We start from the raw sequence: 27,870 nt of genomic DNA on the forward strand, positions 1-27,870 counted from the left end.
TGGTTAAAAATCCTGTTCCCACTGATAAAGAGGCTAGGGCTTTGGATAGGTGGGGAAAGAAAGTGTATACTTCTTCCACTCTAGCCATGAGAGCGTTGAATTGTCAGTTTCACATGCTAAAATATCAAAATTATCTCCTTTCACAATTGAAATCTAAGGTGGATGCTTTGGCGGAAGGTATTGAGTGTAAAGAGTTGCTGGATTTGGTTCATGTGTCTGAACAAGTGGGTAAGCATTCTTTGCAATGTGGTTTTGATGCTGTACAGGCCTCCTCGAGGGTGGCTGCCACTAGTTCTGTTCTTCGCAGGCATGCCTGGTTGAGGGATCAGAATTTAGCTGAGCATGTTAAGACAAGGATTTTGGATGCTCCTTTACAGTCTGATGTGTTGTTTGGTTCGCCTGTGGAAGCAGTTTTAAAGAAAATGGAGGACAAAGCTAAGTCTATGCAAACTGTTAAAGATTTTTGCAGGTGCAGCCACCAAGTTTAGTAGAAATTGGCCTGCTAAGGGGTGGACATATCCTGCTTATGATTCCCAGTCTAGGGTAGGTCTAGGCGTGGTAGGGGCAGAGCTCAAGGTTCTTTTAGGCCTAGAACAGGAGTTCACCTGCTCAGACTTCTGGTGAGGGCAGGGGTCAGTCCTTTCGTAAACAGACCCAATGACCTGCCTTTTCAGCTGCCAGTAGATTCTCGTCTGGTAGCTCCTTTGGGAGGAAGACTGTCTCTTTTCAAAGAAAATTGGGATTTAATTACTCAAGACAGATGGGTGTTGGATATCATTCACCACGGTTACAGGTTTTATTTCCATACAATGCCTCCTTTCAAAGGCATGCCAGACGTTCCTCCTCCACAAAGAAAAGAGGCTCACAAGCAAATTTCTCAGTTACTCCAGATGGGGGCCATTCAGCCAGTTCCTGTATCAGAAAGGGGCCTAGGATTTTATTCTCGCCTGTTCCTAGTACCAAAGAAGGGGAACACGTGGAGACCAATTTTGGATTTATCTCTCCTCAACACTTATCTGGACATTCCCAAGTTCAAGATGTTGACGTTACAACAGCTTTTACCTCTGCTGGGCAAAGATCACTGGATGGTAACTTTAGATCTCAAGGAAGCTTACCTTCATGTGCCTATAAGGCTAAGTTGCAGGAAGTATCTGCGGTTTCGAGCTGGAAATTCTCATTATCAGTTCTCTGCATTGCCCTTTGGCTTATCTACTGCCCAGAGTATTCACAAAGGTTCTGGCTCCAGTGATAGCTTACTTCAGGCTACAAGGAATTCAAATCTATCCTTACTTGGACGACTGCCTGATTCTGGCTCAAGAAAAGGAAGACCTTTTACAGCATCTGGAATATGTTATAGCAGTGCTAAGATGCCTAGGGTATTCTGTGAACGAAATAAAGTCCAGTCTAGTACCCTCTCAAGACATGTGCTTTCTGGGTGTGAGACTGAATACAGCAGCCCAGATGGCCTTTTTAACCCCGGACAAACAAAAGAGTCTATCACTTTACTTCCATCAACTATCTCATCAGTCCGTGCTGACTGCAAGGACAGTCCTTCAAGCATTAGGGTTCATGGCATCTTGTATTCTGGTGCTTCCCAATGCCAAACTGCATATGAGGAAGCTACAATGGTATCTCAAAATGTATGGACACAGCACTGCCAGGATTTGGACACTGTCATTCAAATAATACCTTGCCTTCAAAAAGAATTTTTGTGGTGGGCTCAGGAATGTCACCTAAACAAGGGACTCTCTGTGACCCGGCCAGAGGCGAGTCAGATTTTAACGACAGATGCCTCGTACCTTGCTTGGGGAGCTCATCTAAATGGAAAGTGGATACAAGACAAGTGGCCTGCCAGACTACAGCATCTACATATCAACATGAAGGAGATGTTAGCAGTCCAGTTTGCATTAATGGCTTTCAAGGAGTTACTTCTTCCAGGGCAGGTGTTGATTCTAACAGACAACACAACTGTCATGTGGTACATCAACAAGCAAGGGGGAACACATTCTTATCCTCTATGCAGGCAAGCAATGATTTTATGGGAGACTGCGCTAAGCTTGCAACTAACTCTTCAGGCAAGGTTTCTGCCGGGAGCACAGAACTCCTTAGCAGATGTGTTAAGCAGACAAATCATGGATCCCCACGAGTGGAAACTGGATCTTCATGTATTTCAGAAATTGACAGTGTCATGGGGAACTCCAGACATAGATCTGTTCGCTTCTCCACTAAACCACCAGCTACCAAAGTATTGCACAAAGGGGTTTCATCACACAGCTTGGAAAGTGGATGCTCTGTCTTTCAATTGGAAAAACCTTCATGTGTATGCCTTTCCACCTCTGCCTCTTCTTCCAAAGGTACTATTAAAGGTCAGACAAGACAGGCCAAGGATGATTTTGATAGCTCCAGATTGGCCTCGGCAACACTGGTACCCACTACTACGGAGTCTGGTAAAGAAGCCTCCATGGCCTTTACCTCTGATTCCTCATCTGTTATCTCAGAAGGACGGTCATCTGCTCAATGTCAAGCTTCACTCTCTTCATCTAACAGCATGGCATATTCTGTGTTGAAACACAGCAGGTCTCAACTTCCTCAACAAGTTTTAAATGTGATTATGGAAGCTAGAAGACCTAGTACAAGGAAAGTGTATGCAGAAAAATGGAAGAGATTTTTATTTTGGAGTACAGCAAAGAATTTGGAGATTTCTGAGCCTAATTTGAGTGTGGCTCTTCAATATCTTACTGAGTTATTGGACAAAGGTTTGTCCTTCTCTTCCATTAAGATTCATGCTGCAGCAATTTCAGCTCACTATGATTGTGACCCACCATTGTTTTCGCATCCTTTGTTCAAGCAGTTTCTTAGAGGGGCAAAGAATATAAGACCCCACGTGAGCTCCTACTCCTGCTTGGGATCTCAATTTTGTGTTGGAAAAACTTACTCTACAACCTTTTGAGCCTGCGGCTACTGCTGAATTGAAATACTTGTCATGGAAGACTGCTTTTCTGTTGGCTATTACTTCTGCAAGAAGGGTGTCTGAGTTGCAGGCCCTTATGGCAGTAGAGCCCTTTTGATTTTCCATAAGGATAGGGTATCATTACGGACTAATCCTTCCTTTATGCCTAAGGTGGTTTCTAGTGTGGCTTTAAACCAAACTATTCATTTGCCTACTTTTTATGCAGACCCCCAAAATAAAGGGGAAAAGATTTTGCACACTTTAGATGTACACAGGCAATTGCGTTATTATTTAAGCAGGACTAAGGATTTTAGGCAGTCTCAGCAGTTGTTTGTTTCTTTTGCTTTGAGTTCGCAGGGCAAGCCTGTGTCAAAACAAACTATTTCTAGGTGGATTGGCTTTTGCATTGCATTTTGTTATTCCCATCATGGCAAGGAGATTCCAGCTGGGATTAGGCCTCATTCCACTAGGGCTACTGCCACTTCAACAGCATTTCTAAGGGGTGGCAACTAAGGATATTTTGGAAGCAGCTACTTGGAGTTCAGTGCATACTTTCTCTAAGCATTATCACCTTCCTATCTACTCTAAGTCTAGGGCTGGTTTTGCCACAGCTGTTTTGCAAGGCATGTTGTCAGCTCCTGCTTCTTTATGATTTGCCAGCCTCCCTTACCTCTGCTTTGGGATTCTACCCAATAGTAAGGACTGCAGCAATGGGGAACGAAGAACATAGTACAGTTTTGTACCTACCATAAATGTAGATGTTCGAGGATCCCCATTGCTGCAGTCCAATTTACCCTCCCTCCTTCCCCTCTGTGTTTAGGGGTGGTTGTGTAGGTGAGGTTACATGCTGATATTCTTGTATATATTGTACATATTTTTGGTGCAGGTATTTTGGGCCTTGTCTTTTTAGGGTCTTCTGACATCTGGGGCAAGAAAAGACTGAGGATATGACGTCGGTCATGCGCATTAGTACCCTGACGTACTGACGTCAGTTTAATGCGCCCTGACCGACGTCAGCCATATACTCTGGTATTCGGGCCGACTGGACAGCGGACTACCCAATAGTAAGGACTGCAGCAATGGGGATCCTCGAACATCTACATTTATGGTAGGTACAAAACTGTACTTTATCCGGTATCTACCAATCCTCAATGGGTGCTGGTCAACTGAGAGTTTACTGTACATAGTTGGTTCTTTTTAAGACGTACTTGTTATACTTGCTACACTGATTTGTTTTATTTGGTTTTGTTAAATGGTTAAAGTAATGAACCCTAGAGCTTGTTTTGTTTTTTTAATATTGTGCACACTGTTTGCATCTGTTAATCCTAAAACCTATAGGGCAAGCTTGGGGAAGCTTACATTGTCAATGAGACATGGCTTATATTACTTTGCTGTCTTGGAACGTGAATGGGCTATAGCCACTCTATTAAGAAAGCTAGGACTTGAACATTGGTGAATAAACATAGACCTACATTAATCATGTTATAAAACGCCCACCTAACATTACAAGTGCACTTTGCTGCATGCCCATGAATGATATCCACGCGGTGGAAGGTTTGGTGTAGTGGTCTAGATTACAAGGTTCTCTTCCTTCCAGTTGCTAAAACAGAGTAGTAATCCGCAGAGGAAGTTCATCACTGTTAAAGTGAACCTGATGGGGTGTTTAGTTACACTGGTGTCGACCTATATTTCACCTGGTACTAAACCACATGATTTACTTTCTCTGATGATTAAATGGATCTGATTCTAGTCAGGGTTGGTAGTTTGAATAGGTGACTGGAATTCATTACATCATTTTACAGAAGTTCAGGTTAGCCCCAGAGTGGTTCATAACCCTGCTTTAGGGATGACTCTGAGGTCTTACCCAAAGAATTATAGGCATGGGGGAATCTACATTTGTTGTATGTGCCATTAGACCAGCTTACATGTTACACATGTCTATTTCACAGCTACTTAAGAATAGATAAATGTTCTATATCCCAGGAACACTTGTATAGGGCAAAAAGGAGGGCCTGCAACCCTATATCTTTGTCAGACCATACTGTTATGAGGGGTCTCCCTTTTAGAAATCATTGGAAGGTTAATCTGATGACCTAACCCCCCCCTTTTTGTGAGAATGATTTTACAGGTTTTCAAAACGTGGAGGGATTCAGTGGTACAGATTCAAAGAACACTTGAAGGAATTTCTACGATCCCACACTCATCAGGTCATTCAGAAGTCACATGTGCAGTTGAACCGTCTCCAAGAACAACTGCTGGAGCCACAGATCTGGCCTAGACAGGCTCAATCAGGAAATAGGAGCCAGTGTTGCCACTCTTAAACAAGAAATTAACATTCATGTAGATTATAGGATAGAGAGCAAGTTTAGCAGGCTTTAAAACAGTTTTTTGATGAGTCACATAAAGCACAGAAGGTGATGGCCAATTATTTGCTGCATCAGGAAGTTGCAAGGGAAAGATAAGGGGATTTGAGGTCTGGCGAGATTTGTGTTGCCCCCTCTCTTATGTTTCAGGTATTTATGCCTCAGACATGACCCTGTGAGACCTGAAGGCTCAGACCATGCAGTATCTATATCCCAGGATAACTGTGCTGTGGTGAAGTACTGCTACAATGCTGTGCAGTTTTTGACAGGCCTAGAATTTCTCCAGACAGCTTATTGTACTGCAGCTGTCTCTAGCCTCTGTTAGGTGTTTTCCGTGCAGCTCTCATAGCCACATCCTTCCCAGGATAATTGGGTTAACATTAGCTTCTCACTCTCATTACTCTACCTGTCTGCTGTAGCAGTCAGGCTTACTAGCCAAACCCAGGTTGCCATGGTCACAGTCAGGGCTTCATCCCCTCCACTGATCAAAGCTGTCTGGACTTTTCTTTGCTCCTTTGTCCCTATGTATCATATTAATGTCATTTTTTTGTTTTGCCTATAATGATCAAAGGAGAAGTCATCTACCACCTTCACATTTTTGGCCTACCACCTTCAGATGTTTCATATTATTTTATTTTTCTAACAGACAGGTGTTTTCCCTTGAAATGGTGGACTTTGCAAATAACCTGCCAAGGGTGCTCCCAATGTGTGTGTGTAAATTGCTGTGTGTGGGGGCCCAGTTTAGATGGGTTGCCATGCCACTAGATCATCAAGACTGCCACTATATCAGAGCAATCTGCACACCCAGGCTGCTCTGTCAAATAATTGTTGCTCATTAGCTTTAATATTTCATTTGTGGTTAACAAGGATTCCAGTTTTGCTTACACTTGACGTTTTTCTCCCCAGTCTCTCTCTCCCTTCAGCATTGCATGCATTCTGTCTGATGCTGCCAGTCTTCATTTTATCCTTCACCGGTGAGGGGGTTTGGTTCCGATATCTGAACAAACTCAACAGTTACTACAGCTCACGCCAGGCAAAAACTCTCAAACTTCACCTGTACCCACAATCCTTGTCTTTCAATTACCTCAGATCTCATTTGCCACTTTCTGAAACGGTCGTGTTTAGCTACTGCTCTTGATTTTTAGTGAGGGTAGGTAAATTCTTTGACTTTTTCTAACAGTTTCTTCTATCCGCTTTTTAATTTTTTCCGTACACTTAGTGTAATTTTTAAAGTATCATTGTTATGTTTTTCCATTGCACTTTTGTGCATTTCCCACTATCATCGTTGATGGTTCCCCTCCCTTCTCTCTTCTAGTTCTTATCCCTTTCCTGTACACGCTTGTGTACTTCTCCAGCTATTGTTGCTGATAGTCTTTTACCCCATTCACTCCTTTAACACAAAAAAAATATATATAATATAAATCTTTTCTTTCCTCTGCCAGTTCTTTATCTGTAGTGTGAGTGTAAGTGGCTATTTTTCTAGCCTCTTCTACTTTTTTAGACGTGGGTGAGAAGGGTAAGGTCCCCTCTGGTTTTAAAAAAATGGAAGAAGTGTGACCATAAAACACCCTCATCGGATTTTCATGCTCTTTGTGTATATTGTCTGGTCCTCCTCCATTTACAAGAAGACTGCAGCATTTGTCATGCCTTTAGCTACCGAGCCCTTGTGGAAAGGCAAAATAAGTTCATTTTAAAAGGTTTGCTTCCCTCGGCCTTTAGCGAAGCCTTATCTTCTGGAGACAAAGTGAAAACAGACAATGTGAAGTTGTTTAATCTCGCCTTCATTCTTACTGATGGGTTCGGAGCCGACCATTGGCTCTGATTCGGCCAAATAGCAAAGCTCGAGGTCTCAAAACAGCTCAAGGCCAAAGCCGTATCCCACAATGCACCACTACATTCCCCAGATCTAGTTTGCCGCTGCAACTGATCGGGTGTTCTCTACAGCTCTTGGCCATTGGAGAGATAATTGTGTGTATTTTCAGTCAAAAATTTTCAAAAAGTTAATTGCTACTGTTAGTGTGCTGTTCTCTGTTAATCCGTTTCTTTTGGATATTTATAGTTAGCAGATAGCTTTGATTGTTGGGCTTGGCCCTTTTTTCTGATTGCTCTAGCCCAAGCCGAGTTAGGATTTGCATTTTTTGGTGCATTTTCTGTTAGCCAGTTAGGCTTTGCCCGTTTTTTTTTTGTTTTTTTTTTGGCCCTTTTTCTTTTCATTAGCCTGTAGGGCTTCTTTACAGTTTGAAGTTAGCTGCTTCCTTTTAATAAGCCAGTTAGGCTCATTTTTGTTTTCCTTAGCCTGTTTGGCTTCTTTACAGTCTTAAGTTAGCTGCCTTCTTATACTTAGCCGGTTAGGCTCATCTTTTGGTTAGTGTGGTGGTTGTGTAATTTTTTTAAACATGTCAGAGAAGGCTAAATCTGGTTTTAAGAGGTGCCCAAAATGTAACCAGAAGATGTCCATTACAGATGGGCACTCTACTTGCGGGTACTGTTTGGGTGAGGTACACTTACAAGAGGTCTGTGCAATTTGCCATGGCTTTAGTTCCAGGGTGCTAGCTGAGAGGAAGCGCAAGTTAGTGGAGCGAGGGTTAATCAAGTCGGTTTTTCAGTCTGACCTGGACTCTGCTCCCGGGCAACCAAAGCCCTCCTCTCCAGCATCATCTGGCTCGGCTCAGAAGGGCTCTTCAATGTCGGAATCTTCGAAATTTACGAAAAAGGCTACGGTCTCAGCTCCAGTGACATCAGAGCAGACCGTTCAGGTTGCTGGTAGGAGCCAGTCCCTAGTCGTGGAACCGGTATCTCCTACGTTGAGGTCCCCAATTCTGGGGTCACCGGCTCTGTCGGTGGTCTCCTCTCTGGCTTCCAGACTCTCGGATTTGGATGTGGACCGAGTGGTGCAGAGACTTTTACAGGATCTGGCGCTTGATATAATTCTGTCTGTTTCGGCTCCAGCTGCTTCGGAACTGAAAGTCCGCTCCTATTGTTGTTGTTGTTGCTCCTCCTCCGACTTGAATAGAGACTTCGGAGCCAGAGGGGGCCATTCAGTTGTTGGTGGAATCATTTGTGCCGACACTCACTTCTGACCTGTCTGTACCGACCACCGTGATACCCCCTGCTCCGGCAGTGGAATCTGGGAGCCAACACTCTCCTGTCAGTTCTGACTCTTCCTCTTGGGGCGGATGAGTTCTGCTCCTACCTCAGGCTCGGAGCCGGTGGTTCTGGTGCGGGAGGCGTCTTCGGTCTCTTTGGACCCGGGTGCTTCCTTGCATCGGAGCCGTGTGGCCTTCATTGCCATCAGGAGGGCTTTGTCTGCCAGGACTTCCACAACCTCTGATATGGCCACCTCCTCCTGAAAGGCACCGGCTTCTTCTACGCAACCACAGGTTCACCACAAGCTTAGGGACCCAGACCCTCAGGACGCCCCTTTGGGGGAACCCTGCTCTTCCGAGACCTCCCCAGAGATTCCCATTGAGGAGGTTCCTTGGAAGAGGCTATGTAAGAGGAGACATCTAGATTCCCCTCAGGAATCCATCATGTTGGCCACCAATTTGGAGGAATCTGAAGGGTCCTCTAGGTCTCCCTCTGCGGATATTTCCTTCGGGTGATATTCTTGAGATCCTTAAACAGAGGGGGACTGGTAGCCCCAAGACCCTACCGAGGATGAATCGGTGCTCCTGAAGGCTTTCTGGTCCTGACCCTCCCCCTCTTGGGTGTCTCCTCCCTTTGATGAGTTAATGGACCTTTCATCTTGAAGGGCATGGGAGTCACCAGATTCTATGGAGCCTGTTCCTAGAAGACTGAACAAGTACATATCGGCACCCCATGACAAGGCCTTTTTATCTGATGCCATGGTGGTGGCGGCAGCCACTAAAAAGTAGATGTCGGAGACTTCTACATCTGTCCATCTTCCTAATAGAGAGTCTAGGATGATGGACAGATTCGGGAAGCGCATGTTCAGTTCTGCGACCTTTGCACTTCGGTCATTGAACTACCTGACTCACTTCACACGTCTACAAAGAGATCTCCTCAAGGAGCTTGTAGATGCTCTCCAGGGTTTAGTAGCCGACTCGGTGGTGGACAAGGTGACGTCTTAGCTTGCTACCCTCAACTCCATTGTAAACTCATCCATGCGTCTCGTGTCTTATACAGCTCATGGAATGAGTAGGGCTGCAGGGTACAGGAATCGCTCTGTGAAGACATTCCTGGATGCGCTTATTTTTTTTGTGGAACCTTTTAAGTCGTCGTTTAATGCCCTTTTCGATGGTTCTTCCTTATTTGGACCAAAAGTAAAAGAAACCCTCACCAGATGTGAGCAAGACGGTAAGACTGTATCTGCCGTTGGAGTCTGTTTTTCTACCCCTACTAGACCTTATCCAAAAGGCTGGGAAAATGGGGTTCCGTAAGACCCAAGGAGCCTTTCTGAACTCACAAGGTGAAGCCTCCTCCCGGGGCAGAGGGGGAGGCAATGGTGGAAGATGTCGTCCACGTGGCAGAGGGGGTCTGCAGAACCAGGGTGACAGGGAATCAGTTCCTTGGGAAAACCTATCAGCTCTCCTGAAAGGAGGCCCGACTGTCCTGTTCTGGAGGCAGTTGGGGGATGTTTGTCTTTGTACCTGGGCACCTGGCTAAATATCTCAGAAGACCGATTGGTACAAAACGTTGTATCCAGAAGATATTCCATCCCTTTTCACTTTTACCCCAGACCAACAAAGGGAATCCCAGACGTTCTACCCAGTCGACAGGATATAGCATCCATAGAGTTCCAGAAACTATTGCAAAAAAGAGCCATTCAGCCAGTCCCAGCAAGGATCCGGAACTTACTCAAGGTTCATTTTTTGGTACCAAAGAAGACGGGACTGGAGACCTATTCTGGACCTCAGCAGGCTCAACAAATATGTGGTGAAGAAGAAGTTCCAGATTGTCATGCTTCAGTCCATTCTCCCATTTTTAGGGAAGGGCGATTGGATGTGCTCTTATAAATCTACAGGATGCGTACTACCATATCAAAATGGCCAAGCCATCCAGGGGTCATCTACGCTTCTGGCTGGGAGCCAGTCATTTCCGGTTTCAGGCACTGCTCTTTGGTTTCACTACAGCCCCCAGAGTATTCAAATGCATGGCAGTGGTCATGGCTCACTTGAGACATTCAGGAATCCAGGTGATGTTCATCGTGTTACACTGCTGCAGTCATTACACTTGGGTTATCCTGCCATCAGGCGGTCCCGCAGTCGGCCAGTGTTCCAAAGTCTTGGTCCGGCGTCGGTTGCTGTCACTTCTTCCCTGACGTTAGTGCGCTGGGGGTATATAAGATGCAGCTGACACCATTTTCTTCCATCTTTCTTGCTGTGCCCGAAGCAAAAGCAGTTTGCAAGTGCCGGTCTGCCAACTCCTGAGATTTTCATTCCGAATCCAGAACCGAAGTCTTCTACAAAGCTAAGTACCCCATTGGGGAAACTTTTTCTTGCCTCAGACCGATGTCAGTAAAAGTTAATAATTGTATTTCTTGTGGGAAGCAAATACCTTATAAGGATTTCCATTCTTATTGTATCCCGTGCCTAGGCCCAGACCACGACGTCACAGGTTGTCGGTTTTGTGCTAGGTTTAACAAGCGCACTATTAAACGTCGGTTTGATTTTGCCCGACATTATTTTGGTAGAAAATTCAATTACACCATGCCGTCGGAACTACCGACGACTGGGATTCACAAAAAGCGCAAAGACAAGGACAGGCATCCGCGGCCCAAAACTGACGACGAAGCCTCTTCTAGGCCAGTCGCCGGTTCTCCGGTTTTCAGTGAGGTGCCTTCGCAGCCCCTGACGACCGTTTCTTTGGAACCACAGGCCGCCTCTGACTCCCACGTGGTGATGGCTGGGCTTTCGGATACACCAGATTTACGGCCTACCGAGACTAACCCTTCAGAGGGATCCGGAGTAGCTGAACAAACCCGCAGCTTCAGAGGGTGTTTTCAGACCTACTCAATTAACCGTTAAATCTTCTGCTAAATCTAAAACCCCTTTAAAAACAAAGAAACAACTTCTACATTCACCAGCACAGGCCTCCATGCCTAAAAAACAGATGCTCAAAATGGCCGAAGACTTAATTGCTCTGATCAGAGGGTCCCACCCTCCTGATAAAAGGCCTAGACAGGATGCAGACTATGACTCATCCGACCAGGTGTCCATCTCTTCAGATTCATCCTCAGACCATAGTTTCATAGTTCCATAGATTCATACTAGGCTAACTGCCCTTGCGAGCCATTTTAAGCCTAGACAATTATCCCTTGTGAGACTCGAACCCTGCACCTTGTGTTTGTAAGGCAAACACCTCAACCATTAGGCCACCCTCCCAACCCCTGGATACCCTTTACCCCTTATGAGGATTCTGATGCTGAGGACTCAATTCCTTCAGCCTCTCCACCAGAGGACTATTCGTTTGGGGAAACCTTACATACCATGAGGGAGCATTTCCATTGGGAGGGCCAGGATTACTCAGAATCCAAGAAAAGGCTCAGAGATTTTCTTTTATTACCTCAGCACAGACCCTTTGCTATTCCGCCAGTGTTAGATATCGTGGATGATGTGTATTCTGAATCCAGTTTAAATCCTGATTCTTTACCCCCTGCTCCAGTTAAGCCAGACAGATACTACAGAGTCCCTGACTCTCACAAATTTCTTTATAAAAGCCCTGTTGCAACCCTGAAACTATTTCCCAGGGTCCCAAAGGGGTGAAGGCCTCTACAGCAAAAAATCCAGTCCCCTCTAATAGAGATTCCAGAGCATTAGACAGATGGGGGAAGAAAGTATATACATCTGCAACTTTAGCAATGAGGGCCTTAAATTGCCAGTTTCACATGCTTAAATATCAGCAATAATTTGATGTCTCAGTTGAAACAAAAAATGCTTCCAAATTCAGTTCTTCCTAACTATAAGGAAATGCAGGATTTATTGCATGCAGCTGAACAAGTGGGAAAACATACTTTGCAATGTGGTTTTGATTCATTAGAGGCCTCCTGTAGAGCAGCATTTACAGGGTCTGTCATTAGAAGACATGCTTGGTTAAAAGAGCAGACGTTACCAGATCATGTTAAAGCAAAATTATTGGATGCACCTTTGCAGCAGGATGTTTTATTTGGAGTTAAGGCAGAAGAGGTATTAAAGAAAATGGAGGATAAAGCAAAATCTATGCAAACCGTGAAGGATTTCTTAACAGGTTCAGCCTCCTCGATTTAGCAGAAATTGGCCAACAAAGAACTGGTCCTTTCCAATCTCAGACAGACCTCAAAGGGGCAGATACAGATGTCCAAGAGGCAGAAGTCAACCACAAGGTTCTTACAGGCCTCGACAATGGGGTGCTTCAACTCAGAAAGAAGGGGAAGACAGGCCTCAACCTTATAAAAAAAGTCCCAATGACTTCCCACTACAGCTGCCAAACACTTCTCTCTTGGCAGCCCCCTTGGGGGGAAAACTGGCACTTTTCTGTCACAATTGGCATATGATCACCAAAGACAAATGGGTTCTCAATATTGTATCTCAAGGTTACAGGTTCCACTTTCACACTCTGCCAAGGTTAAAAGGAATGCCAAATCTGCCACCAAATCAATGGGCAGAGGCTCAAAGACAAATTACAGCACTCATGAACATGAGAGCTATACAGAACGTACCAATACAGGAGCAAGGACAAGGATTTTACTCTAGACTCTTTCTGGTTCCCAGAAAGGACAAAGCCTGGAGACCGATTCTGGATCTTTCTTCTCTAAATACTTGTTTCGAAGTAACACCACAGTCACCAAACACAAATGAATCCGGGTCCAGGAGTAACAAATTCCAGTTTAATTGGCAAACACGAGGAACACACAGTAAAAAGGTACACAAGCACTAAACACAGTAACGTAATCCACTTAACGTTTTACGTCTTACTGTGTTTAGTGCTTGTGTACCTTTTTACTGTGTATTCCTCGTGTTTGCCAATTAAACTGGAATTCGTTACTCTTGGACCAGGATTCATTTGTGTTTGGTGACTGTGGTGTTACTTCTAAACCAGTTTTTATTTTCACCGCTTGCTACTACTTTTTCTCTAAATACTTACCTGGATGTTCCAAAATTCAAGATGTTGACACTACAGCAGCTTCTTCACATTCTGTGCATGAAAGCTTGGCTTGTAACTTTGGACCTCAAGGAGGCATACCTGCATGTCCGTATCAGACAAAATTGCAGAAGATACCTCAGATTCTTAGCAGGTTCAATGCATTACCAATTATCTGCACTGCCCTTTGGCTTATCTACTGCGCCCAGGGTCTTTACAAAATGCCTGGCACCAGTAATTGCATTTTGCAGACAAAAAGGAATTCAAATTTACCCATACTTGGACGACTGCCTTATTCAAGCAGAGAGCAAAGACATTCTTCCAAAGCATCTGGCGTTTGTAAAAAGATTGCTAATTTGCCTAGGGTACACAGTAAACGAAAAGAAGTCAAAACTAGTGTCCTCACAAGAGATAATATTCCTGGGTGCCAGCTTAAATACAATGGCCCAGATGGCTCATCTCATGCCAGACAAGCAACGACAACTGACTCAATATTTCCAATTGATGGCAACAAAGACCCAACTCCCTGCAAGAAAAATTCTACAGGCCTTGGGTTGCATGGCATCTTGCATACTACTAATTCCATGTGCCAGACTGCATATGAGGAAACTACAATGGCACCTAAAGAGTGTCTGGTCTCAACACTGTCTCAGTTTGGAAACAGTGATACCACTTATTCCTTGCCTTCAACTGGAGTTTCAGTGGTGGGCTCAAGCCTGTCACCTCAACAAGGGACAGCCTTTCACTCAACCCACAGCCAGGCAAACACTGACAACAAATGCTTCGGATTACGCCTGGGGAGCACACATGGCAGGAAAATGTATTCAGGGCAAGTGGCCCGTAGAACAAAGGCATCTTCACATCAATCAAAAAGAGATGCTAGCTGTACAAAATGCCCTTATAGCTTTCAAGGATATTCTGCATCCAGGACAACTTCTACTAAAGACAGGCAACACCACAGTTATGTGGTACATAAACAAGCAAGGGGGCACTCATTCATATCCCCTCTGCAGACAAGCCATGACCTTGTGGAACACAGCTCTAACCTATCAAGTTCATCTGCAAGCACAATTCCTGCCAGGAGAGAAAAACACACTGGCAGACAACTTAAGCAGAAACATCATGGATCCGCACGAGTGGAAAATAAATCCACAAATATTCAGAATGATAAAAATGGTGGAGCCCAGACATAGATCTGTTTGCATCCCCAATGAATTGCCAGCTACAGCAATTCTGCACAAGGACTTCCCACCCACAAGCATGGAAAGTGGATGCCCTCTCATTCTGCTGGAAAAACCTACAAGTATATGCTTTCCCACCACTACCTCTCCTTTCAAAGGTACTCCTAAAAGCCAAACAAGAAAAGCCAAAGATGATCCTGATTGCCCCAGACTGGCCACGCCAGCACTGGTACCCAATCTTAAAGAACTTAGCACAAGGTCCACCATGGATTTTGCCTCAAATCCCACATCTTGTGACTCAGCAAAACAATCAGATACTTCACAGTCAGCTCAAGACTTTAAACCTGGCTGCATGGCAGATTCCTTAGTCAAGCAAGCAATGCCTCTCTTCAAAGCTGTTATGGATGTCATTCTGGAGGCCAGAAGGCCTAGCACCAGGAAAGCCTATTCGGATAAATTGAAGAGATTCTGTGCCTGGAACCAAGCTCACAGCCTTGACCCTCTTGTCCCAAATATTCCTCAGATACTACAATACTTAACTGAGATGCTGGACAAAGGCCTCTCCTTTTCATCCGTTAAGATCCACGCCTCTGCCATCTCTGCTCATTACAACACAGACCCACCAATTTTTTCTAATCCTTTGCTAAAACAGTACCTCAGAGGGGCTAAAAACATAAGACCACCCCGTAGAGCACCAACTCCAACTTGGGACCTCAGCTTCGTCTTGGAAAAATTAACTTTACCTCCTTTTGAGCCAGCTAACTCAGCAGACTTAAAATATGTCTCTTGGAAAACTGCTCTGCTCCTGGCAATAACCGCAGCATGAAGAGTTTCAGAATTACAGGCATTAATGGCAGTGGAATCTTTCATAATTTTCCACCAAGACAGGGTGTCTTTACGAACAAACCCTACTTTTATGCCAAAGGTGGTATCAAGTGTGGCTCTAAACCAAACTATTCACTTGCCAGCTTTTTATCCAAATCCACAAAATAAAGGGGAGAGACTTCTGCATTCCTTGAACATACAAAGGCAGTTACTCTTCTACTTGGACAAAACAAAAGCTTTCAGGAAAACTGAGCAATTGTTTGCAGCATATGCTGCAGGAGCACAAGGAAAAGCCATTTAAAAACCGACCATTTAAAAATGGATAGGGCACTGTATACATTTCTGCTATACACATCATGGGAAAACTGTGCCTAACAGCATTAGGTCTCATTCCACCAGGGCTTCAGCCACTTCAACTGCCTACCTCAGAGGAGTACCTACCAAGGACGTTTTGGAAGCAGCAACTTGGAGTTCTGTACATACCTTCACCAAGCATTACCATCTGCCTCTTTACTCTAAATCCAGAGCTGGCTTTGCCACTGCAGTGTCTTATAGCCACCCCTAATGCCTTATAGAACCAGCTTTGGGATTCTACCCAAGTGTAATGACTGCAGCAGTGTAACACGATGAACATAGTACAGTTTTGTACCTACCATAAATGTAGATGTTCGAGTGTATACACTGCTGCAGTCTAGGTTACCCTCCCTCCTTCCCCTCTTACTTGCTGGTACTTACCTAAGCCTTCTACCCTTTACTACCTATGGGGGGAGTATTTGCTGGTAACTGAAAGTTTTTGATTGCTTTTCTTATGTATGTTTTATTAGCAATTTACATTGCCTACCTTTTTGGGGGCACCTGACATCCGGGGCAAGAAAAACTGAAGAAAATGGCGTCGGCTGCATCTTATATACCCCTGGCGCACTGACGTCAGGGAAGAAGTGAAAGCAACCGACACCGGACCAAGACTTTGGAACTCTGGCCGACTGCGGGACCGCCTGACTGCAGGATAACCCAAGTGTAATGACTGCAGCAGTGTATACACTTGAACATCTACATTTATGGTAGGTACAAAACTACTTTTCCTTACTTGGACGACTGGCTCCTTACCGCCCCAAGCATCAGCTTATTCGAGCAAGGGACGCTACCAGGGATCGGTGTTCACAGCTGGGCATTACTATAAATTTAGAAAAATCTTCCATATTGCCGTCACAGCGTACAGTCTTTATAGGAGCAGACTTAGACATGGTCAGTACGTCCCTGAAGCTCCCTCCTGAAAGAGTTATTGTCTTCCAACAACAGATTGTGGATCTACTGTCAAAGCAGAAGGTACCAGCATCACAGATTCTCAAACTGCTTGACACGATGGCAGCAGCAATCATTGCAATACCCCTTGCGAGATCCCACATGCGCATTCTTCAATGGCTGCTAGTCACGCAATGGACCTTTCAGGAATTACCCTTGAATTATCTAGTCTTGATTACCAACTCTTGCAAGAAAGACCTTTGCTGGTGGCTAACTGAGACAGTGACTATGGGCTGTCCATTTGTTCTTTCGTCTCCAGTCGCAACGGTGACCACGGGCACCTCCCTGATCAGGTGGGGGGGCATTATCAGGGACGGACAGCCCAAGGTACTTGGCAGACTCACGAGGCTCATTTGCACATAAAAGTCCTGGAGATGAGTGGTTCTTCTAGCGTTGCAGGCGTTTCAAGACTCTCGTCCCCTTGGCACGCTTGCATTCCAGTCGGACAACATGCCAGTAGTCTGGTACATCAACAAACAAGGAAGAACCAAATCCTGCCCCCTGTGTCGAGAGGCTCTGAGATTATGGGATTGGGCAGAGTCCATCCAGCGTTTTCTGAGTGCAACGCACATCCTGGGGAAATGCAACATAATAGCAGACAGACTCGAGCAGAGCTATTCTGCTACCTCACGAGTGGTCTCTCAAGAGCGAAATAGCGGAAATGATTTTTCGCAGATGGGGCCAGCCTTGCTGCGATCTTTTTGCCACCCTCATAAACACCAAGTGCAGCAACTACTTTGCCCTGATCCCTCAACAGGGACCATCCCCAAGGGACGCACTTGTCCACAATTGGCCTCCGCGACTCCTTTATGCTTTTCCCCCTTTTCCATTGATTCTCAAAGTATTGTAGAAAGCCAGTTTTCTGGGCAGGACACTTATCTTGATTACCCCATATTGGCCTTGTCAGATTTTGTTCCCCTTTCTGAAGCCTCATCTACTAGAGGAGCCTTGTATCCTGAACCCAGTGCCGGGTCTGTTGACCCACTCGTCAGGAGCTCTTCATCCCTCTCTTCAGTCCATCAAACTGACAGCTTGGCTGCTCCAATTCCCAGAATAGCCAGGTTCCAGAATTTATCAGAAGAAGCTCGACATATCCTATTATCTCACAAATCTTCTACTAGGAAACTTTACCTCAGTAAGTGGAAAAGATTTTCCATCTGGGCACAACAGAATAACATTGACCCTTTCCAGGCAACTATATCTGATATACTGGAATTCCTAACAAAACTGTTTAATGAAGGAGCTGCAGCAGCGACCATTCGAATCCAACTCGCTGCTATTTCTAATTTGCATTTAGTTGCATCCGAAAATGGTACATCTCATAAGCTGGCTAAGGCCTTTATGAAGGGTACAATGCACTTAAAACCACCAGTCAGATCTCCTACTACTCCCTGGAACTTTAATCTTATTCAAAATTATTCTTCCGCCCTTTGAACCTGCCTCTTCTTGTGAGCTGAAATATCTTTCTTGGAAGACCATTTTCTTGGTGGCCATTACGTCAGCATGCAGAATTTTGGAATTGCAAGCCCTTTTCCTAGAGCCAACTTATCTGATACTTCATAAAGATAGGGTCTCCCTCAGGACGAATCCATAATTTCTACCCAAAGTATGTTTGGAATTCAATCTAAATCAGACAATTGAGTTGCCCGATTTCTTTCCCAACCATTCAAACCAATTGGAATATATGCTTCACAAACTTGATGTGCATCAACAACTTCATTTTTATCTGGATAGAACAAAAGATCTCAGAAGGGCTGATCAGCTGTTGTCTCCTCCTCAGATTCGAGAAAAGGTGCACCTGTCTCCAAAACTAACTTATCAAAATGTCGCTCTGATTGTATCTCCTTTATCTACAGTGAAGCGGGTATTGCATTACACAATAAGGTCAAGGCTCATTCTACAAGGGCAGTTTCTACTTCTGCGGCTCTCTTGACCAGGTCGCCCTTAAATTCTATTTGTGCAGCTGCCACCTGGCCAAATCCACATACCTTTATCTCATTACAAAGTGGACAAGGCTTCTAGGGTCAGAGCTTCATTTGGATCTGCTGTCCTGAAACAGGTACTCCCGTGAGCCACCCAAGATTGTGGTGCTGGGGACGCTACCCATCAGTAAGAATGAAAGTGAGATTAAACAACTTCACATTAAGATGTTATGTACTTACATAACATCCCATGTGAGTTGTTATTCTTGCCTTCATTATTATGACCCTCCCTCATACCCCCTTCCTATGTCTGGAAGCTCGAGAGGTTTCACGCTGGTTTTGGTTTTCCTGGAGGGTGTCCTTCTCCCTGGATTTTTTGTTTCCCTTGAAATTCGGAATAGGTTTCTTCACTAGTTGGCAGCAAACAAAATCTGGGGAATGTAGTGGTGCATTGTGGGGATAAGGCTTTGGCCTCAAACTATTTTGAGACCTCGAGCTTTGCTATTTGGCCGAATCAGAGCCGATGGTCAGCTCCAAACCCATCAGTAATAATGAAGGCGAGAATAACAACTCACATAGAACATTATTGTAAGTACATAACAACTTATTTCATTACCTTTGTCCTCATCTTCAGTGGACAAAGGCAAGAAAAGTCTCTCTGCTCCGACCTCCCCGTCTGTTCCAAAAGCAAAAAAATTGAAACACTCTGTTCCGAAAGAATCAACAGAACTGCAGGCCTCTGCTACTGACACACCAGTGACAACATCTACTCCAACACCGATTGATATTTCAAGACCTTCGACGTCAAAGGCCTTGGTGCAGGAAATCACTACTACTTCACCTCCCATGACCAAGGACATCTTGCCTAGAACTACCTATTCTCCTTCTATTGACCCCTGTGCTGGGGAGCTCCCAGAAGTTTTCCTGCAGAGGCCTAGGTCCCCTTCTACTTCATCGGTCGGCTCTACCAAAAGTCTTTCCAAACTCGACGTGGAGAGGCTAGTGAATAAAATTCTATGGGCTAGAGGACTTTCAGGCCCCCTTTCAATTCAGACCCTCTTAGATCTTGACACTGAAACTTTACCCATTTAACAACTCCTCCTCTAACCTCATCTGAAGTGTTAGAGTTGTCTGTCCTAGATCTCCTGGTGCCAACTGTACTGCTTCTGTAGATATTCATTTCTTCAGAACCAGTAGTTACCCTGAGCTCCTGGGTGGCTTTTGGAACCAGAGACCTTCTGGAACTGTAGCTACCCTGTCTGTTCTGGGGGGCAGGCCTGGACTCCAGGATTTTTGGAGTTGTTGCTTCTCCTTGGATCTTCGGCTCAAGTTAGTTCAACTCTGGCTTCTGTGTTGACGGTTGGTTCTTTGGAGTGGGGAGTGAACCCCAGTCCCGAGGCAGTTTGCCTTGGTTCCGGGCTCCCTTCCCTCTTTGGGGGGGTTGCTCTTTGAGGCTATGGAGAGGGCCCTGTCACTTACCGTGACTCAGCAAGTGCCTTCCCCCTTCGAACAGGTACCCCCCTCTAGCTAGATTATCTCTCCTGCCTCTCCACTGGGTCAGTGGTTGCTGAAGTCTCAGATTTCACAGGCCCAGTTTCTGTCATCTTCTGATACCTCCCCAGATTATCCCTCTGAGAAGGTCCATCAGAAAAAGAAGTGAAAGAGGGAAGCACTTTGATTCCTCCCAGAAATCATTTACTGATGGCACAGGTTTTAATGAGGGGGATGGGTCCCCACAGTTACCTTAGAAATTTTAAAACAGAGGGGTGGCTGGAAGTCCCGAAACCCTTTCTGTAAGGAATATGTTTATCTGCAAGCTTTTGGCACCCACCCATTTACCTCTTGGGTAACCTCACCTGCCATTGAACTCGTTTGGTTGATTTCACAGAGGGTGTGGAAGGCTACAGACACCAAGACCATCCCTAAAAGACCTGATAAAATACACTCTGCCCCAAGGATAAGCAGTTCTGGGCCAAGGGATTAGTGGTGGTTGCCATGGTCGTTGTGGCTGCTATTAAAAAGGAACTTGCTGAGGAGAGTTCCTCTATCCATCCACCCAGCAGGGAGTCTCAGGCTATGGACAGATTTGGGAAGTGGGTCTACGCTTCATTGATATTTTCACCAGACTCCAGCAGGATCTGATGAAGGCATTGTCAGACACCCTAGTGGCAGCTGTAACTGAGGGAGTCCATGAGAGAATGGCTTCCCAGCTAGCCACCCTGTAGCCTGTGTCTAATTCATCCATGAAACTAATTGCAGCTGAAAGGACTTACAGAGCAGCGGGTACAGGTGTAGGCATAAGGACACACCTGGATGCGGTTTTGACTTTGTAGAACCATTAGTCTACTTTCATTAATGCTCGTTTTGACAGAACATCCTTCTTTGGCCGTAAAGTGATACAGACTTTATCCAGGTGTGAGAAGGATGGTAAGACCCTTTCTGCTGTGGGAGTACATTTCTCCAGCCCCCAAGGGTCATTTTCTAGGAACCAGAAGAGTGGTGGAAAAATGTGGTTCACAAATTCCCAAGGGCCTTTCCAAGATGCACGTGGAGGGAGATTCCCCCAGGGGCAGGGGGGGGGGGCAAACTGGAAGATGCACCCTTGTGGCAGAGGTGACCCACAAAATCAGGGCTTCAGGGATTCCTTCCCAAGGAAGCCCTTTCAGTGCTCCTAAAGGGGAGACCTGATTATCTTTGTCTGGAAGCAGTCAGGGAATGCTTGCCTCTCATCTAAACGCCTGGCTAAATATAACGGATTCTTGGGTGCAACGGATCGTAGCCAGAGGCTATACCATTCCCTTTTCTCACCCACCCCTCCCCCCTGTACACAAGAGAATCTCCTATGTTACACTCAATCAAAGGGATTCAGCAGTGCAAGAAATTCAAAATCTGCTGGACGAGAGTCATCCAAAAAGTCCCATCAGACCAGAAAGGATCTGGAACCTACTCAAGATTCTTTTTAGTGCCAAAAAAGACCGGGGACTGGAAAACAATTTTGGATCAGTGTGGTGAGCAAGTTGGTTTGGCAAACAAAGTTCCTGATGGTCACGGTACAGTCAATTCTTCCCTTTCTGAAGAAAACCGACTGCATGTGCTCGATAGATCTCCAGGATCTGTATTACTGCACAAAAATGGACAAATGCTTCAGGAAATTCCTCCGCTTCGGCTGGAAGCCAGTCATTACCAATTTAGAGTACTGCCCTTAGAGCTCACTGCAGCCCCCAGGGTGATCACCAAATGCATGGCAGTAGTAATAGCTCACTTGAGACTGCAAGGATTTTGGGTGTTTCCGTACTTGGACAACTGGCTCATAACTGCTTTGACCAGGTATTAGTTACTAGCAGCCAAAGATTGCACACTCGATCGCTGCACCCATCTGAGGATTACAATAAATCTTGAATAATCACATTGAATGCCAACTCAAAATTTAGAATTCACAGGGGCTGTAATAAATACACAACTCTAGTATTTCTTCTCCCAGAAAGACTTCAGAGAATAATGGTACAGGCTCAGAAGATACTCCACAGAAAGAGGATTCCTGCCCAACTAGTTTTGCAGGCTCTAGAGACAATGGCAACATCAATAACTCTAGTAGCTTTAGCCAGGTTCATATGTGAATTCTACAATGGCTACTAGCTTCCCAGTGGTCTGTCCTTTACCAACCTTTGTGAAACCTAATCCTGATCACCAGTTGTTGCAAGATGAATGTTCTTTGGTGGATGCACTCCGAACATGTCCTCAACAGTCATCTTTGATCTTCCAGAGCCCACAGCCACCTCCCAGATTGGGGAGGGGAGGGTATTATCTGGGCAAGACTGTCCAAGGCACTTGGTTCCCATTAAAGGCCAACTTGCATATCAATATCCTGGAGCTAAAAGTGGTGCTTCTTTCTTTGCAGGCCTTTCAGACAGCTCTTCCTCAGGGGACTCTTGCAATTCAGACAGACAATATGTCAGTGGTTTGGTACATCAGCAAACAGAGAGGAACCAAGTCTTACCCTCTTTGTCAAGATGCCCTGAGTGTGATAGTGGGCGATCTCTTTCAGCTGCTTTCTAATAACGCACATTCCAGGGAGTTCCAGTGTGGTTGCAGACGAGCTGAGCAGATGCAGCCTTCAGCCTCACAAATGGTGTCTTAATCCAGAAGTGGCGGAAATGATCTTCTGTAATTGGGTTGACCATGCTGCGACCTGTTTCCTTCTCCCCTAAACAACAAGTGCAGCAATTGTTTCACCCTGATTCCCCCCTCCTGTATGCATTTCAACCAGTTCCTCTCATTCCAAAATTTGTACAGAAACCACTCAAGTTGAAGAGCACAGTAATCCTCTTTACACCCTTTTGCCCTCAATAGATTTGGTTCCCCTTCCTTGGGCCTTATTCGATTCAACAACCTGGGATTCTGGACCCGGTTTCAGAACTTATGTCACATCCAGACAGTCTTGTTCACCCAGACATTTGGAACCTCAAGCTTGACAGCTTGGTTCCTCCAATTCCATTAGTCACCAGGCATCCTAATATTTCCTGTGTGGTACGGCACATTCTATTATCAGCTCATATATTTCCACTCGAAAATTGCACTCTAGTAAATGGAAGATATTTACCATTTGGGCCCATAAAAAACAAACAACTCCCTTTTCTGCTTCTGTAGAGAATATCTTCGACTTTTTATCCTCTCTTTTCAATGCTGGAGCTTCCCCTTCCACCATCAGATTACAGTTAGCTGCAATTTCTGATTTTCATGATGGTATATTAGAACGTTCTTTAGCCTCTCATAGTCTTTGTAAATCTTTCCTAAGAGGCACACTTTTGTTAAAACCCCCCTTCAAAGATCCCACTCCTCCTTGGGATCTGAAGTTAGTATTACAGACCGTGATACATTCTCCCTTTGAGCCCTCTGCAGAATGTGACCTGAAGTTTTTATCTTGGAAGACGCTGTTTCTGGTAGCCATTACCTCTGCCAGAAGGGTTTCAGAGATCCAGGCATTGTTGTCTGAATCCCCTTATCTGATATTTCACAAGTATAGTCTCTCTTTGTGAACAAACCTCTCCTTTCTACCCAAGGTAGTATCAGAGGCTAACATCAGTCAGACCGTTAATTTACCGACTTTCTTCCCAGATTATTCCAACAAAGGTGTATATGCCTTGCATTTATTTGATGATCGTAGACAATTTCATTTCTATCTTCACAGAACAAAAGACATTAGACAGTCAAGTCAACTGTTACCTTTTACAGTGCAAAGTTGGGTGAGGCAGTCAGCAAGGTGACTCTGGCTAGATGGTTGAAAGATTGCATTTATGACGAGAATAAATTAACCTTGCCTAGGCCAGTGAAAGTGCATTCTACAAGATCTACAGTCACTTCAGCAGTTTTCCAATCCAGAGCTTCTGTGGATGATGTATGTGTAGCAGCTACTTGGGCTTCTCCCCATACCTTTACTTACTCATTACAAATTGGACTTGTTCTCTAGGGGAAGATCATCCTTTGGATCGATGGTGCTCTGGAATATCCTTCCATGAATCCACCCAGAATTTTAAGTAGTTGGGAACTCTGTCCCATCTGTCAAGGATAAAATGAAGATTGACATAATCAGATAAAGAAGTTATGTACTTAATATAACGTTCCATGTGTGTTGTCTATCTTCATTTATCCTTGACTTCCCACCCACCATCCCCTGTCCTCTAAACATTTTTTGGTGGAGTGGATCATGCATCTTTGAAGTATTATCTTTAGTCAAGCACAGTGGATATGGCTTCCTTCTGGCTTCATTTCTATATATGCATGTATGTATGTATGTATATTAATGTATATATCTGTTTCTTTGTTTATAAATGCTTTTCTTCAAACACGATCTGAGGTAATTGAGAGAGAGGGTTTGTGGGTAGAGATGAAGTTCGAGAGGTTTTGGCTGGCGCGAGCTGTAGTAACGACCCGAGTCGGTTGTGATATCGGAACTGAATCCCCCCACCCCAATCTGTCAAGGATAAATGATGATAGACAACACAGATGGAACGTTATGATAAGTACATAACCTTTTTTCTGGACTTCGCACCATAACCTTTTTTCTGGACATCGCACAGGCTGTCTCACAGACCGAAAACTTTGACATTATGCATACAAGTATAATAGAGACCCCCAAGTCTGCTGTTTCATCCTCACTCTTGCTTGCATCCTTCCTCCTTTACATTTTATGTACACTTGCCTTCATCCTTTTTCTTTGAAGGTCTTTTATATTTTCTCTAAAACATAAGGATTTCTGACCTGTACTGAAGCTGCTTTGACACTAATCAGCTGTCTTTTAGCAGGCTGTCTAGTTTGCCACTTCCAAGTTTAAAATGTTATATCCTTGGGTATCTTTGTTTTCTTTCAGATGGTTATTCTTCCTTTGTTGGAGTCCAGAACTGAGATCCCTGGTGCTTGGTGTGCTCTTATAGTTTGGAACAGGAAAGGCTGTCATAGCATGGGCCAGCAGAAAGTGCACAGACAATTAGTGCAAACAATGAGATTAAAGAATTAATTGCTGTGATTGTGTAAAAGATTAATATGTGATGGGCATATTCAACAGTGTGGATACAGCTCTCTCTTCTCCATTACTTATGGCTGCAGTGGAGGCTAGGTTGCCTTTTATGTTGTTGAATTTGGTTTTCCTTTTTTCCTTTTGTTTACCTCTGTTTTATTTATTTTAATGACTGCTGTTCCCAAAATGGTGTTCTGATGGTTAGTTTTACCTGTCTGAAAGCATTCATATATGTGTAAGCAAATCTAAAGCTGTGTTGTAGTACTTTTTCTCTCCTGAAGAAAAGTGTGAGCATTTAGAATGTTTAAGTGGTTATATTTAAATTGTTTGGTGCGTGTGTGTGTGTGTGTTTTCATGCAGTTTTCAAAATATAGTGTGATTTTGCTAGCAGCTCATTCAGTCCTATTTCTTTTGGTCTTGTCATCTTATATCAACATTAAATCAAAGCAGTTTTTCTCATACAACTTTTTGACATTTGCATGTCTTCACACCTTTATTCCAGTTGCTAAGAAATTTGTTGGGCATATTCTAGGTAGCCCAGTGTTTGTTTTTTTTTTTTCTTTTACCATTTGGATGCAGAGTCTTAGTAGAGCTAGTTAGCATTTGAAATAAAACAAAACAGATAGCCTTTGTCTTGACTTTAGAATGTTTACACTAAACCCATAGTTTTTCCTAATGTCATTTGGCATGGATGAATGTCTACTCCATACACACAGTAATAGGTTAAGTGCTAGAAATAGACATATGGTTAGCTAGTAAAATTACAGCAGAGGAAATGTTCTGAAAATGTTGACATGTTGTATTTTTTATGTTAAGGAACAGCTGAAAAGACGCAGCTTCTGAAATTGAATGTGCCTGCCACATTTATGCTTGTAGCACTGGATGAAGGCCCAGGCCCACCAATCAAGTATCAGTATGCTGAACTGGGCAAGCTGTACACAGTGGTGTCTCAGCTTATCCGATGTTGTGATGTATCATCACGCATGCATTCTTCGATCACTGGTAAGTAAATTGTTTGGTCAGTGTATGAGTCTGAAAAGTAAATGTGCTTATGAAATATTTGAGTTACATGTTTCTTCACAATGCATGAGCCACTAACCCAGAAAGTACAGTTTAAGTATGCTTTGGTAGTATCTGTGATGTATGTATTTTGCTCATCTAACATAGTGCACCTTCCCTGAATGGGTCCTTTGGCTTCATCTTTTCCATCTGTCAGTAATCTTTTACTTTTTTTATGGGTCTTTTTTTTTTCTCCTTTCAGCCTGCTGTCCAAGCAAGCCCTGTGAATGGTTCACAGACCCATTTCTTCCCAGGTGGTGTGGGATCACGACACACATCCACTAGGGAGACAGCCTGTACAGGAGGGGAGTTTCATTTGGGTAGGTATCGCATGGGGGGGGGGGGTGTCCTGGCACTTAGTCTTTTTCTTCTGTGGCCCTAACCCCACCCCAGCATGGTGACATACACACCTGTGTCAGCAGTCCTCTCCCTCTCAAGACTGGCTCCTGCTTTTAGTAGTGTCTAAACTATAGACTCATACCACCAGAGCAATCAGCACCGCTGGCCAGCGAACCACCCACCCTCCTCTCCCAGGGTAGGAGGTGCCCATCCTGTCTGCCAGCCTGTTTGTTGCCTAAGCTGCTAATCAAACCCGATTGCTTTGGTCATAATCAAAGCTTTATACCTGTAAGTCACTGGACTGGCTTAGAATTCGTCAAAAAACTTAGTAGGCTCTGTGTTGAGGAATTCCACTTGTCTGTTCTTAATGTATGCCCATGATGTAATGTGTCAATATGTAAGCAAGGACGATACTGAGCCCACCAGTATTTTTTTGCACTGATACATTTCAGGTTATGATCCTTGCTGCTATTAGTGAAATTTCTGCATTCACATATTTGGTAAAAATTCTGAATGTTAGTGTGATTGTCATGAAAGTCATAACTTGCACTAATAGTCCTAAGTCCCATTACAATCCCGGGGAAGAGGCACCATGTCAAGAACTACAGCATCTCTTGAATTGTCCATGAGTAAGAATTAGTAATGTGTTCTACCACACTGTCTCAGACACATATGGGAAGGGGACAGACTCTTTGGAAGGCAGACTGTAGCCTAGTCTTCCTTCAGGTAAGTCTGATATTAGGCTGACTCATGCCCTGCCCTCCACCCACTCCCTACAGGCTGCTGTGGGTGTTATGCTTATCTTTAGATAGCAAGGTTTCAAGTCTACGGCATTCCCCTGTTGGTGGATCAGATGGGGACTAGGGGAGAGGTGCTTTCATCTCTTTCAATTAGGGAGGTGATGCATCCCGGGGTACTGGCACCACCCAACCTCTGATTGATTAGCTAGGGCTCATACCTGACGGGCCTGAACAGGGATGCAGCCCTTTGAGTCACTTGATTTCAGGGGCCCTCCCTCCTAAGACAGTTGTGGCTAACTTGCAGTTCCACTCTAAAGCTTTCCTTATTGAATCTTTTTCACTTCCTGAGCAAAAGTACTTTATATACATGCAAAGATGGTTGTTAATTAGACTTGGTAATTTACTGAAGAAGCTTTAATGGTTCAAAATTAATAAAATGAAAAAGAAATAAGAAAAGCAGACGAGTGGGTAACCAACCGACTCCTATCCATTGATTGATTTCTGTTCTTTATTTGTCCCTTTTACCATATGTAAAATACCTTGAAAATCACAAAACGTTATTAAACAAAACTTCACAGCAAGTGCTTTCATCCCTC

At 44.4% G+C, this 27,870-nt stretch overlaps 1 protein-coding gene across 1 annotated transcript in view; it reads left to right on the forward strand.

The window, feature by feature from the left end:
* Positions 1–27,870, forward strand: part of USP9X (ubiquitin specific peptidase 9 X-linked) — a 5,037,693-nt gene that overhangs the window by 4,628,935 nt on the left and 380,888 nt on the right. The window contains exon 42 of the mRNA XM_044071835.1: positions 25,953–26,138. Coding sequence (XP_043927770.1) covers positions 25,953–26,138 — 186 coding nt within the window. The remainder of the gene's footprint in view (positions 1–25,952; positions 26,139–27,870) is intronic.

This window comes from Protopterus annectens, chromosome 5.part0 (genome assembly GCF_019279795.1).
Source record: "Protopterus annectens isolate FY-2018-M chromosome 5.part0, PAN1.0, whole genome shotgun sequence".
In the NCBI taxonomy this organism is placed as follows: Eukaryota; Metazoa; Chordata; order Ceratodontiformes; family Protopteridae; genus Protopterus; species Protopterus annectens.